General features: G+C 43.3%; 1 protein-coding gene and 1 non-coding gene across 2 annotated transcripts in view; both read right to left on the bottom strand.

Moving 5' to 3' along the window:
• The window catches only part of LOC8028452 (DNA mismatch repair protein Msh2), a 104,875-nt gene that overhangs the window by 44,521 nt on the left and 46,879 nt on the right, over positions 1-13,475 (bottom strand). Inside the window, exons 15-17 of the mRNA XM_040221076.3 lie at positions 13,242-13,356; positions 7,097-7,152; positions 1,175-1,264 (exon numbers count right to left, since the gene is read on the bottom strand). Coding sequence (XP_040077010.2) covers positions 1,175-1,264; positions 7,097-7,152; positions 13,242-13,356 — 261 coding nt within the window. The remainder of the gene's footprint in view (positions 1-1,174; positions 1,265-7,096; positions 7,153-13,241; positions 13,357-13,475) is intronic.
• Trnas-aga lies at positions 2,777-2,858 on the bottom strand. The gene has a single exon. It is a non-coding gene; the product is annotated as a tRNA-Ser (tRNA).

The following is a 13,475-nucleotide window of genomic DNA, read 5'->3' as shown; positions in this document are numbered from 1 at the left end:
CTGCTAAAACATAACATAACAAGGAGAAGTTGTCCACTGGGGCAGCTGAAAACGCGGCAGGAAAACACGCCGAAAGAAGTGGCAGTACAAACAAGAAATCTCCTTGAAAACAAAGATCACATCAAGGCTTAAGGGGGGACACTACCCCGAAAAACAAATTTCAGCAAAAAAAGTTGATTTTGAAAAATGCCATATTTACATCGACCAATATCTAGAGAGTATTCCCAGAAAGTTCCATTAGTTGACACCCCATAGTTAATTTTTTATAAATTGTTCTCTGTCCACCGATGCTAAAAAAAGGTACAGGTTGGAACCCTTTGAACGCATTTTTCTCCGTTCCACTTTTTGGCATAAATTTCACTTCATGAAAACTATTGTTTGTAAATCGGACAAGAGGAAAGACTCACTCATTATTTTTCCTAACTGGAATTTTACGGGCAATGTAAGTGTGGAATTGTTTTTTGAATTTGTCGGTGTCTTTTATAAAAGATGTTAAGATTTTGTGGACGATACAAAAGGCAAGAAAATTATTTGAATTTTTCACTGTGATGTTAGCATAAAATAAATTACTTTCTGAAAATTTTGTTTTCACAGTTGTACTCTCCAGGCATTCTGCTGCAGATCTACAGTAGAAAAATGTTGGTTATTACATTAGTTTCCTAACGATAGTTTTCCTAAACATTCATTTTACAACACATGTACACAGATGAAACTTTGCATTGCATTCTGCCTTGCAACCTCCAGTGTATACTGTAAATTTCATTCATATGAAGCCATAGGCTCAAAGGTTCACCCTCTTGGGTAGTGTCCCCCCTTAAGGTTGCGCGACAAACAGCCAACCCGCTGAATGTTCGTTGAGAAGCCGGAGGTAGCATTTTTAATATTGGTTTTAAAGTGGATTGCAGTTGCCCATTCGTTAATATTTTGGCAGTGCTCGTATTTAGTCTTCATAAATCTATATCAGCCATTCACTTTGGTTCGACATTTGACCGGACAACCCTTTAAGATGAATGGACTGTACTGTTTGGTTCTGTATATTGATGCGCAAGGTTCTGCTCCCAGTTGTACTTTATGCGAGAAATCCCCCTCTGGAAAACTCTACGTCGACTTGTGATCATTACGCCGGGCAACGTCTGCTTAGAAAGGTGCAGGTAATTTCCGCCAAGGCACCTACCTTCCTGGTGATGCGGAAGTGGAAGCCAAGTTCTTTGTTCGATTCCAGCTTGATGGTCTTGCTGGCCTCGAGGCCAAGGTCCCTCGCAGCCTGCAGTCACCAAAGACAACGGTCAGAAAACTGAATGTTACTGACACAAGGAGTAACTCATTGAATCCATCCACATATAGAGGGTGCCCCCCAAAAAATCTACAGGGATTTTTTCCATCGCAAAAATTAACTCATTCTCCATGTAAAAGTAGCACTAGGGGTTCACACCAAATGCCAAAGTTTCAGCACTAACCATTATCTTATTAAAAAATTATAAGTAATTTTCCGAAATTTTGAATGGGAAAATGGCGGTCGAAGTAACTCGAATACATGGAGCTGATGCAGCTGAAACGGGCCTGATTTTTGCATTGATAGTTTTAGAAAGTCACTTATAACTAGGAATGTGCCAATAGTGATTTTTCCGTTTGAAGTGAATACGAAGCGAAAAGTTCCTTTTACAAATAATTTTGAATTGAATCGAATATTTTCAAAGCGAAGCGAATAGTTTGGGGCCATCAATACAGTCATGGCAAAAAACCCTTTGAGAGTATGGAACAAAAAAAAAAATGAAACACAACAAGGTCTAAAGGGTAGTTCACCCGTTTGCCTACACAATTACTCTTATTTCCGTACAGTTGTCTCATCAATATGGACACTTCCGTTGCCCAGAAAAAACGTCCATAATGTGAAACGTCCATGATAGTGAATCAAGGTCAAGATCACAAATAATGAACAACAAGCGGGGCTACAAAAACAGTTTATTTAGGGAAAGTACTCTGAGACTTATTTGCACACACTTTGGCATTAGCTATTAAAAACACAATCTGCTATAGATTCAAGACAGTAGACTCGTTGCTCCTATTTTTATTGCTAACTGCATTCCAGCCTTGATTGGTGAATTCATTTCAAGTATGGTATGTACTGCATGCTATTTTTTTTTTTCCTTCTGTAGTGTGAGTTAAGGTATGTCTTTGCAGTATTTGAAACTTCGAAATACTTCAAAAATATTTAAAGTTGCTGAATAGCCCTGTTCGACTCGAACTTCTAATCGAATACGTAATTATTTGCTTCGACATTCAGGAGTTTTCAATATTCGCAAAACCCTACTTATAACTTTGGACATAGATAATGGTTCGTTCTGAAACTTTGGTATTTGGTTCGGACCACTAGCGCTACCTTTGGGCGGAGAATGAGTGTTTGTGATGCGTGCATTATTTTCGGGCGAAAAAAACACTACATTTTTTAGGGGGGATACAAGTGTGCATCACGAATGCCTGCATGCACCACATGTATGATGCACACCGTACGCAGGCATTTTTTCTAAATCAAGTTTCTAAATTAACCTGTACCTTTAAAACTAATAAATAAAAAAAAATATTTAAAAAAAGTTTATAATTTCAATACTCAATCATACCGAACGCCGTTGATTTTCCTTAATGGGCCCTTTGGCACAGATCACTATGACATCAACCTTACTAGGGGCGAAGCTCCTTAGGCTCTAGCCTTGTCCAGCATCCTTGCTCACATTAATTGCCATCCCATCTGTCTTCTTAAAAAAAGAAAAAATGTTTGCGCAGTCGACAGGATTCGAACCTGTGCGGGGAGACCCCAATGGATTTCTAGTCCATCGCCTTAACCACTCGGCCACGACTGCGGGACGAGTAGGGGACTCTGAGATGAGGTAGTAACTCAACAGCTGGGGATGTCATGGATGAAACGTTGCATGTAGCCGCTCAACGGTTATACAGGAGAGGGCGCTGCGGTCAAATGCGTATATAATAGCGTTAAACTTTGCATCAGCACTACCTATGAACAAAATCAGTATCATCAGCACCACCAGAGCTTCGCCCCAATCAACATAATTCACCACGTGGAGATGTCTTATGCACGATGGATAGTTTACATTAGAGTGATTTGGCCTGCATTTTCTAAAACACCCTGTACTATATGAGCCTCCTGCATCCATCCGCATCAAACTCCCTACAACCCCAGACATTTCATACATCAAACCACATGCCATGCCACGCCCGGTTTTTAACGAACATGGCGCTTCCAGTGAAATTCCCTGGGACGCAAAGATATAAAAATACTCTGTCTTCTTGACGCCCAAATAATAAACGAGAAAGTCTAGCTGGTCGAGCGATGACGGTTGTGCAATAGCTAGTGCCTTGAAAGCCTCGCAGTTTCTTTTTGGCGTTTTTGTTTCGTCGTTTTGAATTACGAATGAAGAGAGAGTTGCATTTTTTTATGCATCTCGCTCTTTCTAAAGTTTTAGCTTTTTTTATGTTACCACCACCAACTAGCCCAGCTTTCAACCTTATTATGATAATTAGTTTTTTCTTATTTTTTTTCCATTCTGTTGCACTTGCTTGTGCTGCTGCTGCTGCTGAGCCTGCAGCCACGCGCGAGCAGCGGTGCCCGCAGTTCCTGCCAGCTTCACTTTAACGAGGTTTTATTTTAATGGGCGGCTCTGGGACGCGTCCAACAGAATCTTCGGCATTTAGCGAAGACATGTGGAGCTTTCAATTGGAGCTTAAGCTAACGAAATTTCGCATAACAAATTATCAATATATTGAACTACTCTGCGATCCGCTTTGAATTCTCGGGGTTCAACGAGGCTTACAACAACAGCAATGAGAAATGCTGATCCATTTGCAAAACGAATGGATCAGCCAATACAGGAAGCGAAAAATTGCCACGTATGCTTATGTCACTGAATCAGTGGCACCAACTTATGCCTCCTAGCAAATGAAAGGTGAGCCGGATGAAAGAAGCGATTAAGGAGACATAAACCAGGGGAAAACATTCCTTTTATTATTTAGAATAACTAAACTAAATTTGTGGTTTATAGTGCTTGAATTTCTCTTTCAAAATCTGCTGTTAGATTTGACATAGCTTGTTTTTTATTTTATTTTTTTTATTTTAAAACAGTCTAAAATTGCAAAAACCATGTTTTTAAGATGCCAAGAAATGTTTCTTAAATTTTTCATAAATAAGGAAAATATACATCCTAATCAAAAGTAGCTACCAGTTACATTCTACATATTCTAACGTATATGCATGACAAATCTGGTTGTGATAGGAAACTATTTAATATAAAAATACTTACACACAAACATTTTTGTGTCAAAATTACATAGAGAAAAACGCAATGGAATGTTACCTTAGATGTGTAGCAATAACCTTTTGCAATGGAGAAAAAAGTATGTTGTTAATCATTTACCGCGAAATATTAAAGCAACAGAAGACTGCGATGGAGATGAAATGGCTAGGTCTACCCGTAAATGTAAATATGGTGGCGACCGACGTCACAATTTTGAAGAACCACGCACAAAAACAAATGGCCCAAATTTATGCCGTTTTGGGTCATTGGGACGTCTCCAAATGCCTTATTTGACTAATTTCACGAGCGTAACTGACACTTATTATTAGTGCGCAGCTCTTAGGCGCCCGTTTCCGGCTTGAGCGGCGTCGCCGTCGGCGTAACCAAGGTCACCCCAAGGTCACGTGACCCCTAGTTTATTTTTGCGGTAAAAAAGACCGTGTACATTTTCTTTTGTGACATCCTGTACATCCAGAGTTTGGTGACACTCAACTATACTTCGTTCCAGCTTCGGTGCAAGCGCAGCCGAAGCTACAAGCGCGCGCATGGAGCCCGTAACCGTGCCCACACTGCACAAGCCCACGCGCGAGTCAGGAATTGACAGAGCATTGGGCTCGCGCTAGCTTTGACTTCGCTGGTAGCTAGCGCACGGGAACAGGGCGAGCCAACATTGAAAACGTCCACAAGCTCAGCCTTTTTTTTTTTTTTTAAATAGGCTGCTCAGTGGGATGGTTTTTCACCTAGCCTCTGCGGCTTTGGTCTGAGATGTTGCTAACGTTGTTCCTCTCAATGATGATGATGATATTGCGCCCTCGCAGTTTCGGTTTGCGTAACAGTTGGGGCACGGAAAATACCGCGGTACCGTCACGCGCTCTGATAAGACTTCAATTCTTATTTTTTATTGCTACATCTCATCTCGGCGCAGGCATGGCGCAATTCTTCGGTAAAATGACAATTTGACACTACATGTAGCAGGATTGCGTCCTTGGCGCAATTTGGCGCAATTGGCGCAGCACTTCCATCACTGCATAGTGGGACAACCAAAATTTTGTAATTTGTTTGAATTTTTGTGAGCCTACTGTAGTATGTGTTTGTGGCTGTATGTGTTAGAGCCTTGGGCTGCGCTCTGACCTAAGATGAAACAAACTAGACAGTGAGTAGGTCAGTAGAGATGCTGCGAAATACATATTTGTGCCATTCTCTTTTCCTCATACTTCTCTCAATATTAGAATCGATCAATAATAAAATATTTTAATTTTTTGCTTCGCTTAAGGAGGGACATGAACCTCAGCTTAAAAATTTTTTTTTAAAATTCATTTTTTAATTTTGAGGTTTTCAGTTTTAGAAACTAATTATACACCCTTACACTAGATTTCATAACCATGCGCCAAATAGTTATGTTGATATAAAATATTTTCAACACGTTGTGAGCAGTAACAAAGTAAAGGAGTTCAATGTTTGAATGCAATTTTCTGAGTTCCACTTCTTGCTGCAAATTTCATACGAAGGAATCTTTAGTTTGAATGTAAAAGTATCCTGATACCACAATCAAGATATTTCTGAACTGAAATTTACTGGGGAATCGGGCTATCTACTTTATTTTGTTTTATATCAAGGTCCTCATTGAGAAAAAACTGTTTTCAAAAATTGACATAGGACAGATATGCATCTCATATTTTGAGGTAATCACTCTTCCTGAAATATTTACATTTCAGTTATAAAAACTAGATAACCCAAAGTACCACGTCCCCCACTTTACACTAAAGCACTTAAAATGGTGTCTAATAGCTTCCTTTGCATATCATAAGATTTCTTAATGAAGAGTGACACATTTTCTTATGCAGGTATGTAAAGTTGTCCAGGAGTGCTGAAAGTTTGCACAGTACACCTACATCTGAAGTTAAATCTCCCCTGCTAATTTCATTCCGATCACTTGAGTAGTTCAAAAGTTCAACCTCTAGCCCAGGGGTGGCCAGGCTGGCCAGACCTAAGAGCCGAAAACAAAACCACGGAACTTCTAAAAGCCGCGGGGGGGGGGGGGGGGGGCAAACTTAGCTTTTGTTGAGATTCTGACTGTACGCATGGGGGCACAAGGTTGTACGACTGCACGTAAGGACTACAAGGCTGTCAAACTGCAAGCTGCAGTGTGCTTTATTATGAAATCTTCTCTTTTTTCTTTCTTTTTTTTTGAGGGGGGGGGACGCGGAAACGGGCGAAGGGGAGGGGGTGTGTCCTTACGAGGGGTCTGCGAGCCGCACTTCGACCAGCAAAGAGCCGCATGCGGCTCGCGAGCCGCGGTTCGGCCACCCCTGCTCTAGCCAGTGTCCCCCCTTAAGCTCATTTTGGCACAGGCTTGGTGCAATCATTAGCAAAAATTACATTTTGGCACAAGACGTAGCAGACTTTCGTTCATGGCGCGACTTGGCGCAAATGGCGCAGCGCTTACATCACTGACTAAGTTTTAATATTTTGCTGTCACATCCACAAAGATTGTCCACCCCATATATGCATTTCAAGGTTTATCTCTTCATCTTGGATAGGCGTTCTTTGAGGACTTTACGGTATAGCGTTGCTCTAACAAACTTCAAATACCCGACAGTGTTTTTAATTTTCTGGCCCGAAAAGGAACAGGTGCGTACTGTCATAGACATCAATTTTAGCTGTAGATACCGTCTGCATAGGGAAATATCCTCTGCCTTCGAAAAAATTATGCTACAAACGGCATGACGTGGCTGTTCATGTCTGACGCCTTGACATAGCATGAGGTCTGAGATAAAATTGCACATCACCTTGTCAAGGTAGCCCTGGCACTTTGCTTCCAGAGAATCCAATTCTTCTCGCAGGGCTGCAATAGAAGACCTCGAATTAGTGACCCATCACACCCACGCAGTCAAGAGGAACAACGAACTGTCCCGGGTGTCCCCACACTTGAGCAATCAAAAGGGCACTGTGAGACGGCTCGTTGAAACCATCTCTCCACTTAGGCACCTCTCCCCTCCTATCATTTTCAAATGCACATTTACGAGTGAACCCTTTGCACTTTCATGTCTGTCCTTTGTAATTAACCAACAAAACAGATGTGCAGGAGAGTGATAAGGGGATAAACTGAGAGGGTCAAAATTCCGAACGTCCAACAAGGGGAATTGAATGTCCAAGTGAGCTTGATGCTCAGCCACTGCGCCAAGAAGTGACTTACGAAGCGGTGGTTATTAAAAGTGATAACATTTATTTTGCCAACCGTCGTCGCAGAACGTGCAAATATTGCAAGCGGGCAGCTCCAACTTTCATGTTTACATGTACATGTAGTAAGAAAGAAACAGTTGAACTGCGGTAATGCTTCAACAAAAAAGTTTTGGTATGTCGCAGAAGGCTCGTTTGCAGGATGTAGACAGTTAAATGAGAATATTACCGTATTTACTCGCATAACGGGGGGGGGGGGGGGGGGGGGGGGGGGGGGGGGACATATGCTCCTCTTGTCATATATGTAGTCAGTTTTCTGATACCTGCCTTGGTGAAATATCTGTACACGTATGAAGGCATATAAAATGCCTTTTTTGTGCACCCTTTTTTTCTCAAATTTACTTATAAAAGAGCATCCTAAAATAGCCTGGTTACTTCCTTGTGAACAGTAGAGTGCGCAAATCCACCTGAAAAAAAAAAATATTTATGCCTGGAGAGAAAATAAAAATTGCGAACTATTGAGTCATCACTTTTTATGCTTAACTTTAAGTTCTATAACTCTTATAAAAATTCAGTGGTGCCAATCACAGAACTAGCAAGATTTGCACACTATATATTCATCATTAGGAACAGCTGTGCAAAATTTGGATGCGACACAGCAACCACAAATAGTGAAAATTGTGTGCACAAACTCCGAAAACAGGCAAAAATACCAATTTGATAAAAACGCAAATGAAAGTCCAGTTTTATGTGACATACCTCAATTCTCACTCAAACCACACGAAACTTGGTGGCAATATAGTTCGAAGTGTCAGAGCCTGGACCACCAAACTAGAATTCCCCTGCTACATAGCACAGCTCCAGAAAAGATGCTAGTCCCTTTCGCATAGCGGCCGATTCCTGGACGGCGAGTTTGCACTTTCCGCAAGTCGAGCATGCCGCGCCACTGACGAGAGCTTCCATCGAGCCGATCTCGCCGATCGCCCATCTGCAGCTCTCTCTCTCCGTTTTCAAACACCTTTTTCTCCGATGCACTGACGAACTCGTCAGCACTGCCGATGAAACTCGAGCGATCGAACTCTGAAGCGTCGCCCCGACCGAGGTTAGGGTTAGCTGCCGCGGATCAACTTTTTTCTGTGAAGCTTTCCGCTTGCCCTTTTAGCGACTCCCTTTGAACTTGTCCGTCGTCCGAAACTTCCAAGCTCGAAAGTCGTGTGTCCGGTCGACGCTCATCACGAAGAAAGCAGAATGATCGAACAAGTCGTTGGTTCTGGTATCCAGAGCAATGCGACGCTAAAACCGCAAGCAATTTCGCCGCGCAACATGTTGCTCTCGGCCAATGGCGGGGCCACAATCACATCACGTGATTTAAAAGTCCAGTGGCGACACGCGTTTGCAGAGGGAAAAACATTTATTTATTATTATTTGCAACCAGAATACGAAACTATCGATGACAGTTTCGGAGTGAAAACGGCTTGGCCCATGTGCCGAAATAAACGCGATGGCAGGCGACGCCGCGGTCCAAGGAATCACGCGCTTGAAAATGGCTCCGATTTGCGCTGTTTCCCATCGCGAGAAGGGCTTCAAACTCATACTGACTAATTTCGCGATGATATTCGGTCTTGATTTTTTTATATGCAAACGAGGAAGATTCAAAGAACACTACAAAACGCGAAATCACTTTTTTCGAAAAAATCACAGTTTTTCGACCCACAACTCTCCATAATGAACGCACTTGCGTAATGAACGCACCCCCCATAACGGGTACCAATATTTGGACTTTGTTTTTCCCCTCGCGTAATGAACGCACCTCCAATTTTCGGCTCCGCGAGTCTAGAATTGCATCCAATCTAGCTAGCCCCCAAGCCAATTTTCTTTTGCCGCCAAGCGGTCAGGCCAAGCCTAACCAAGCCAAGCCGCTCTTGTAATGGCTGCAAGTGCGTTTGTAGTAACGGTAGTTGCAGAAGTGATCAACCGTCAAACCAAGTGTCGGGCACATTTGACGAAGCTTGGGTCGAGGAATTGCCCGGCCCCGGACATTCTTCGCCTATCGGAGGCATTGATGTCAACAAACACTCCGTCATCTGTGGTCCGCTTTCAGACAGTGAAATCGTGAAAGTGGTTAGGCCTAATTTCACATACTCCGGATAAATGCGTTTATTTAATCTGTAACAGAATGGCGCAGCGAGGTGCACGCTGCGTCGAAGGTTGAGAGTGTCTGGTAGCCCCTGTAACAGCCGTGGGTGCGCCTCCATCAGTGCAGACGTGCCACAGTACCTTGCCGTGACACATTGGCACCTAATATGACATTTGCACGAAGTGTGTAAATGCAAAAGTTTTACCCCGCGTAATGAATCCCCCCCCCCCCCCCCCTCCCCCCCCAAATATGTGTCAATTTTTCGGGAAAAAAAGTGTGGTAATTACGTGAGTAAATACGGTATGTTAACTGGTTCTAAATGTGATAAAAGGCCCCATGCATATCGACAAAAAATACTCCAAGAGCTTTCACAGCAGTTCCCAGGCAGTTTAGCCAAGAAACTTTTACACAGTACAAGATGGTGCAAAATGCTATCGCATTCAAACGACAATCCCCGCAGCAATTTTGTCAAAAATTTTTTTCTCAGAATATACTGTATTTGCTTGAATGCACTGAGAGTGTTTTTAGAAAATTTGCGCTCTGAAGTTGACTCTCGCATTATAATCAACTAGCAGTGAAATTCACTCCAGCAATGCCGCCGTTTTTAAATAACTGCAACCTTCTGGGTTCCTGCAATTGTTTAGTCTTATGCTGGCAACATATACATCTAGATCAGTGGTTCTCAAATGGGGGTCCGCAGACCTTTCTGGGTCCCCCAAGGTCTTCTTGGGGTCCCAAAGCCATCAACTGCAAGTTAAGCCAAACAATCAAAAGTTTTACAGCAGAGCTGTTAAGGGCTAGTTTCCCCAGTTTCGTGTCCGGTACCAAACAATAGCTTCAAGTAACACCTTTTGGCGGGCTAGTTGGTTCATGATTTTAGAAATAAATGAACTGCGCAAAGGACGAGGACAGAGGTAGAAACGAGTACGACACACAGAGCGCAGACTTCCAACTGTTTATTTGGCGCAGACACAACAGTATATATGACAGCAGCAATCAGTTTGCGGTTAAATAAGGTTTAAACATGACCGTCCAAAAAAGAGAATTCCTTGTCTGATAGTGAAACAGATTGCATGCTTATGCAGTCGTGACCTTTCTTTTTAATGAAGTAGGCTTCTACGAGTTTTCTTTCCGTTGCCTCATTTGCTCTTGCGAGAACACGTGTCCTTTGCAAATCAGGATGACAACCGCATTTCAAACAATGTACAGACAGATGTCCGCCTGTGTTGTTTTTTATCGACAGATAGTGTTCTCGTGCCCTCAGGTTGAAACAACGTCCAGTCTCGCCAATGTATACTCGCCCGCAAGAAAGCGGAATTTCATAGATAACACCGGATGCGCATTCCGTGTATCGCGTGCTGTGCTCCTTTTTGCATTTGTTGATGTTCACTCTTGGCTTCATCATAGGGCACACTTTACTGAGTTTGCAGGGCGCTGAAAAGACGACCGAGAGACCATACCTGGCCGCTACCTTTTTCAGGTTATGGGACAGGCCGTGGTGGTACGGGATGACATGCACGCGCATTTTTTCTTTTCGCCTCTGCTCATTACTTGAGCTCTACTTGAGCTCATCTACTTGAGCTCTACAGTAATTGCGCACGAGGAGAGGTTTTATGTTCAAAAGACCGGCATTTGTATCGGGTCCGCGGTTGCCCCCGTGCTATGTGATATGTATTTGTCCTTTTTTGACAGGCGCTTGCAGCAACACCTTTGTGATCAGCATGTAGTGCGCGTTTTTAGATACGTCGATGACTACCTTGTGCTTTTAGATATTGAAGGTTCTCATTGTATTCACAAGGCTGTTTCTAGCATTCTATCCATCTTCGTATCAGCATCCAATGGCCTTAATTTTACTCATGAATTCACCACTAACGGTTCCATCCAGTTTTTAGATCTAAAAATAATGTTTAGTGACAACCACATCTGCTGGTCATACCACCCTAGGACCAAGAAGGGCCTTTTGCCCTATGACAGTGCACACTCAAAGCTTGTAAAAAGAGCCATCGTTATGTCTAGCTGTACTTCAGCATTAGAAAAATCTTGTGTTCATGAAATGGCGTCCAGTTTCCGCGATCAGTGTGACCGCCTTACTGCCGCAGGGTACCCCCAACACTTGGTCTCTGCTGTATGTGTGCGCTTGCTACAGAAGCAGAAAACTGGTAGTAATGAGCAGAGGCGAAAAGAAAAAATGCGCGTGCATGTCATCCCGTACCACCACGGCCTGTCCCATAACCTGAAAAAGGTAGCGGCCAGGTATGGTCTCTCGGTCGTCTTTTCAGCGCCCTGCAAACTCAGTAAAGTGTGCCCTATGATGAAGCCAAGAGTGAACATCAACAAATGCAAAAAGGAGCACAGCACGCGATACACGAAATGCGCATCCGGTGTTATCTATGAAATTCCGCTTTCTTGCGGGCGAGTATACATTGGCGAGACTGGACGTTGTTTCAACCTGAGGGCACGAGAACACTATCTGTCGATAAAAAACAACACAGGCGGACATCTGTCTGTACATTGTTTGAAATGCGGTTGTCATCCTGATTTGCAAAGGACACGTGTTCTCGCAAGAGCAAATGAGGCAACGGAAAGAAAACTCGTAGAAGCCTACTTCATTAAAAAGAAAGGTCACGACTGCATAAGCATGCAATCTGTTTCACTATCAGACAAGGAATTCTCTTTTTTGGACGGTCATGTTTAAACCTTATTTAACCGCAAACTGATTGCTGCTGTCATATATACTGTTGTGTCTGCGCCAAATAAACAGTTGGAAGTCTGCGCTCTGTGTGTCGTACTCGTTTCTACCTCTGTCCTCGTCCTTTGCGCAGTTCATTTATTTCTAATACCAAACAATGTCGACACAAAAACTACACAAAACTCTCGACAGCTACCGTCATCTGTGAGTGACGGCGGCAACCACACGACCAGTCTGGTTGCCGCCGTCGCTCACAGATGGCGGCAAGCTTTCCAGTTATCATGGAAGAATCCATGGATACTTGGGCGAGTTGGTGGGAATTCGTCCTAGAAAAAAGCGCGCAAAACAGACGAGGACGAAGAAGAAACACACGGGACAAGCGTGCAGCTTTCTTGGTCTTCCTTCTTCACCAAAGTGGAAAGGCTGAAAGTTTTTTTTTTTCCTTATTGATATTGGCTGCCCCAGAAGGCTAAATAGACCAATCCATGTGTGCCAATCCAGAAGGGGTCCCCTTAAGATCGGGGGTTGACAGCCACTGATCCAGATAAGTAAAATGACAATCATGGAATCAAGATCTAAATCTATCAAAACTGGTTGTTTGTGCAATTCTCTTGGCATTAACCTTCATAGTTAACCTGAGGGTAACTAAACTGGCTCAATGGCTTCCAAGTTTTAAAGGTCTGGCTTCTAGCGCGTGGTCTTGGTTTGGAACTTTCACAGATCTCGCTTGTGTCAGGCATTCTAACTGAACCAAATAAAGTTCCGTAAAGGATACCCGGTTATTCCTCAGCTAGCCTCGAGTTGTACTCCTGGCTTTATTTCTTTGCACAGGACAATGTACCAAGTTACCTCCCGCGTTACAAACGTGGTCGAGCTAGAATTAAGTAAGCATGGTGTGCCCCATTTTGAGTGACAGCACCCCACCCACCTTGGAGGTCGTCGTCGAAGTCGGGCTTGACGAGGAAGTCCCCGCTCTCCGCAGCCTCCAGGTCCAGAGTTGTCTCCACCATCTCAAGGTACTTGGAGAAGTCGTTTTCCAGCTCCTGTACAGAGCCAAAGCATCACAGCCACCTTGCACCTTTCCATGACACAGTCCAAAGTCCAAACGCGCGAATACACCGCATGATTTCAGCAAACGCAATTCGGCAAACTTCACTCCACT

The sequence above is a fragment of the Ixodes scapularis genome, unplaced genomic scaffold (assembly GCF_016920785.2).
Source record: "Ixodes scapularis isolate PalLabHiFi unplaced genomic scaffold, ASM1692078v2 PGA_scaffold2__306_contigs__length_199485367, whole genome shotgun sequence".
Lineage (NCBI taxonomy): Eukaryota > Metazoa > Arthropoda > Arachnida > Ixodida > Ixodidae > Ixodes > Ixodes scapularis.
The sequence above is the reverse complement of the archived record's forward strand: the minus strand, read 5'-3'. Positions and strand labels throughout refer to the sequence as shown.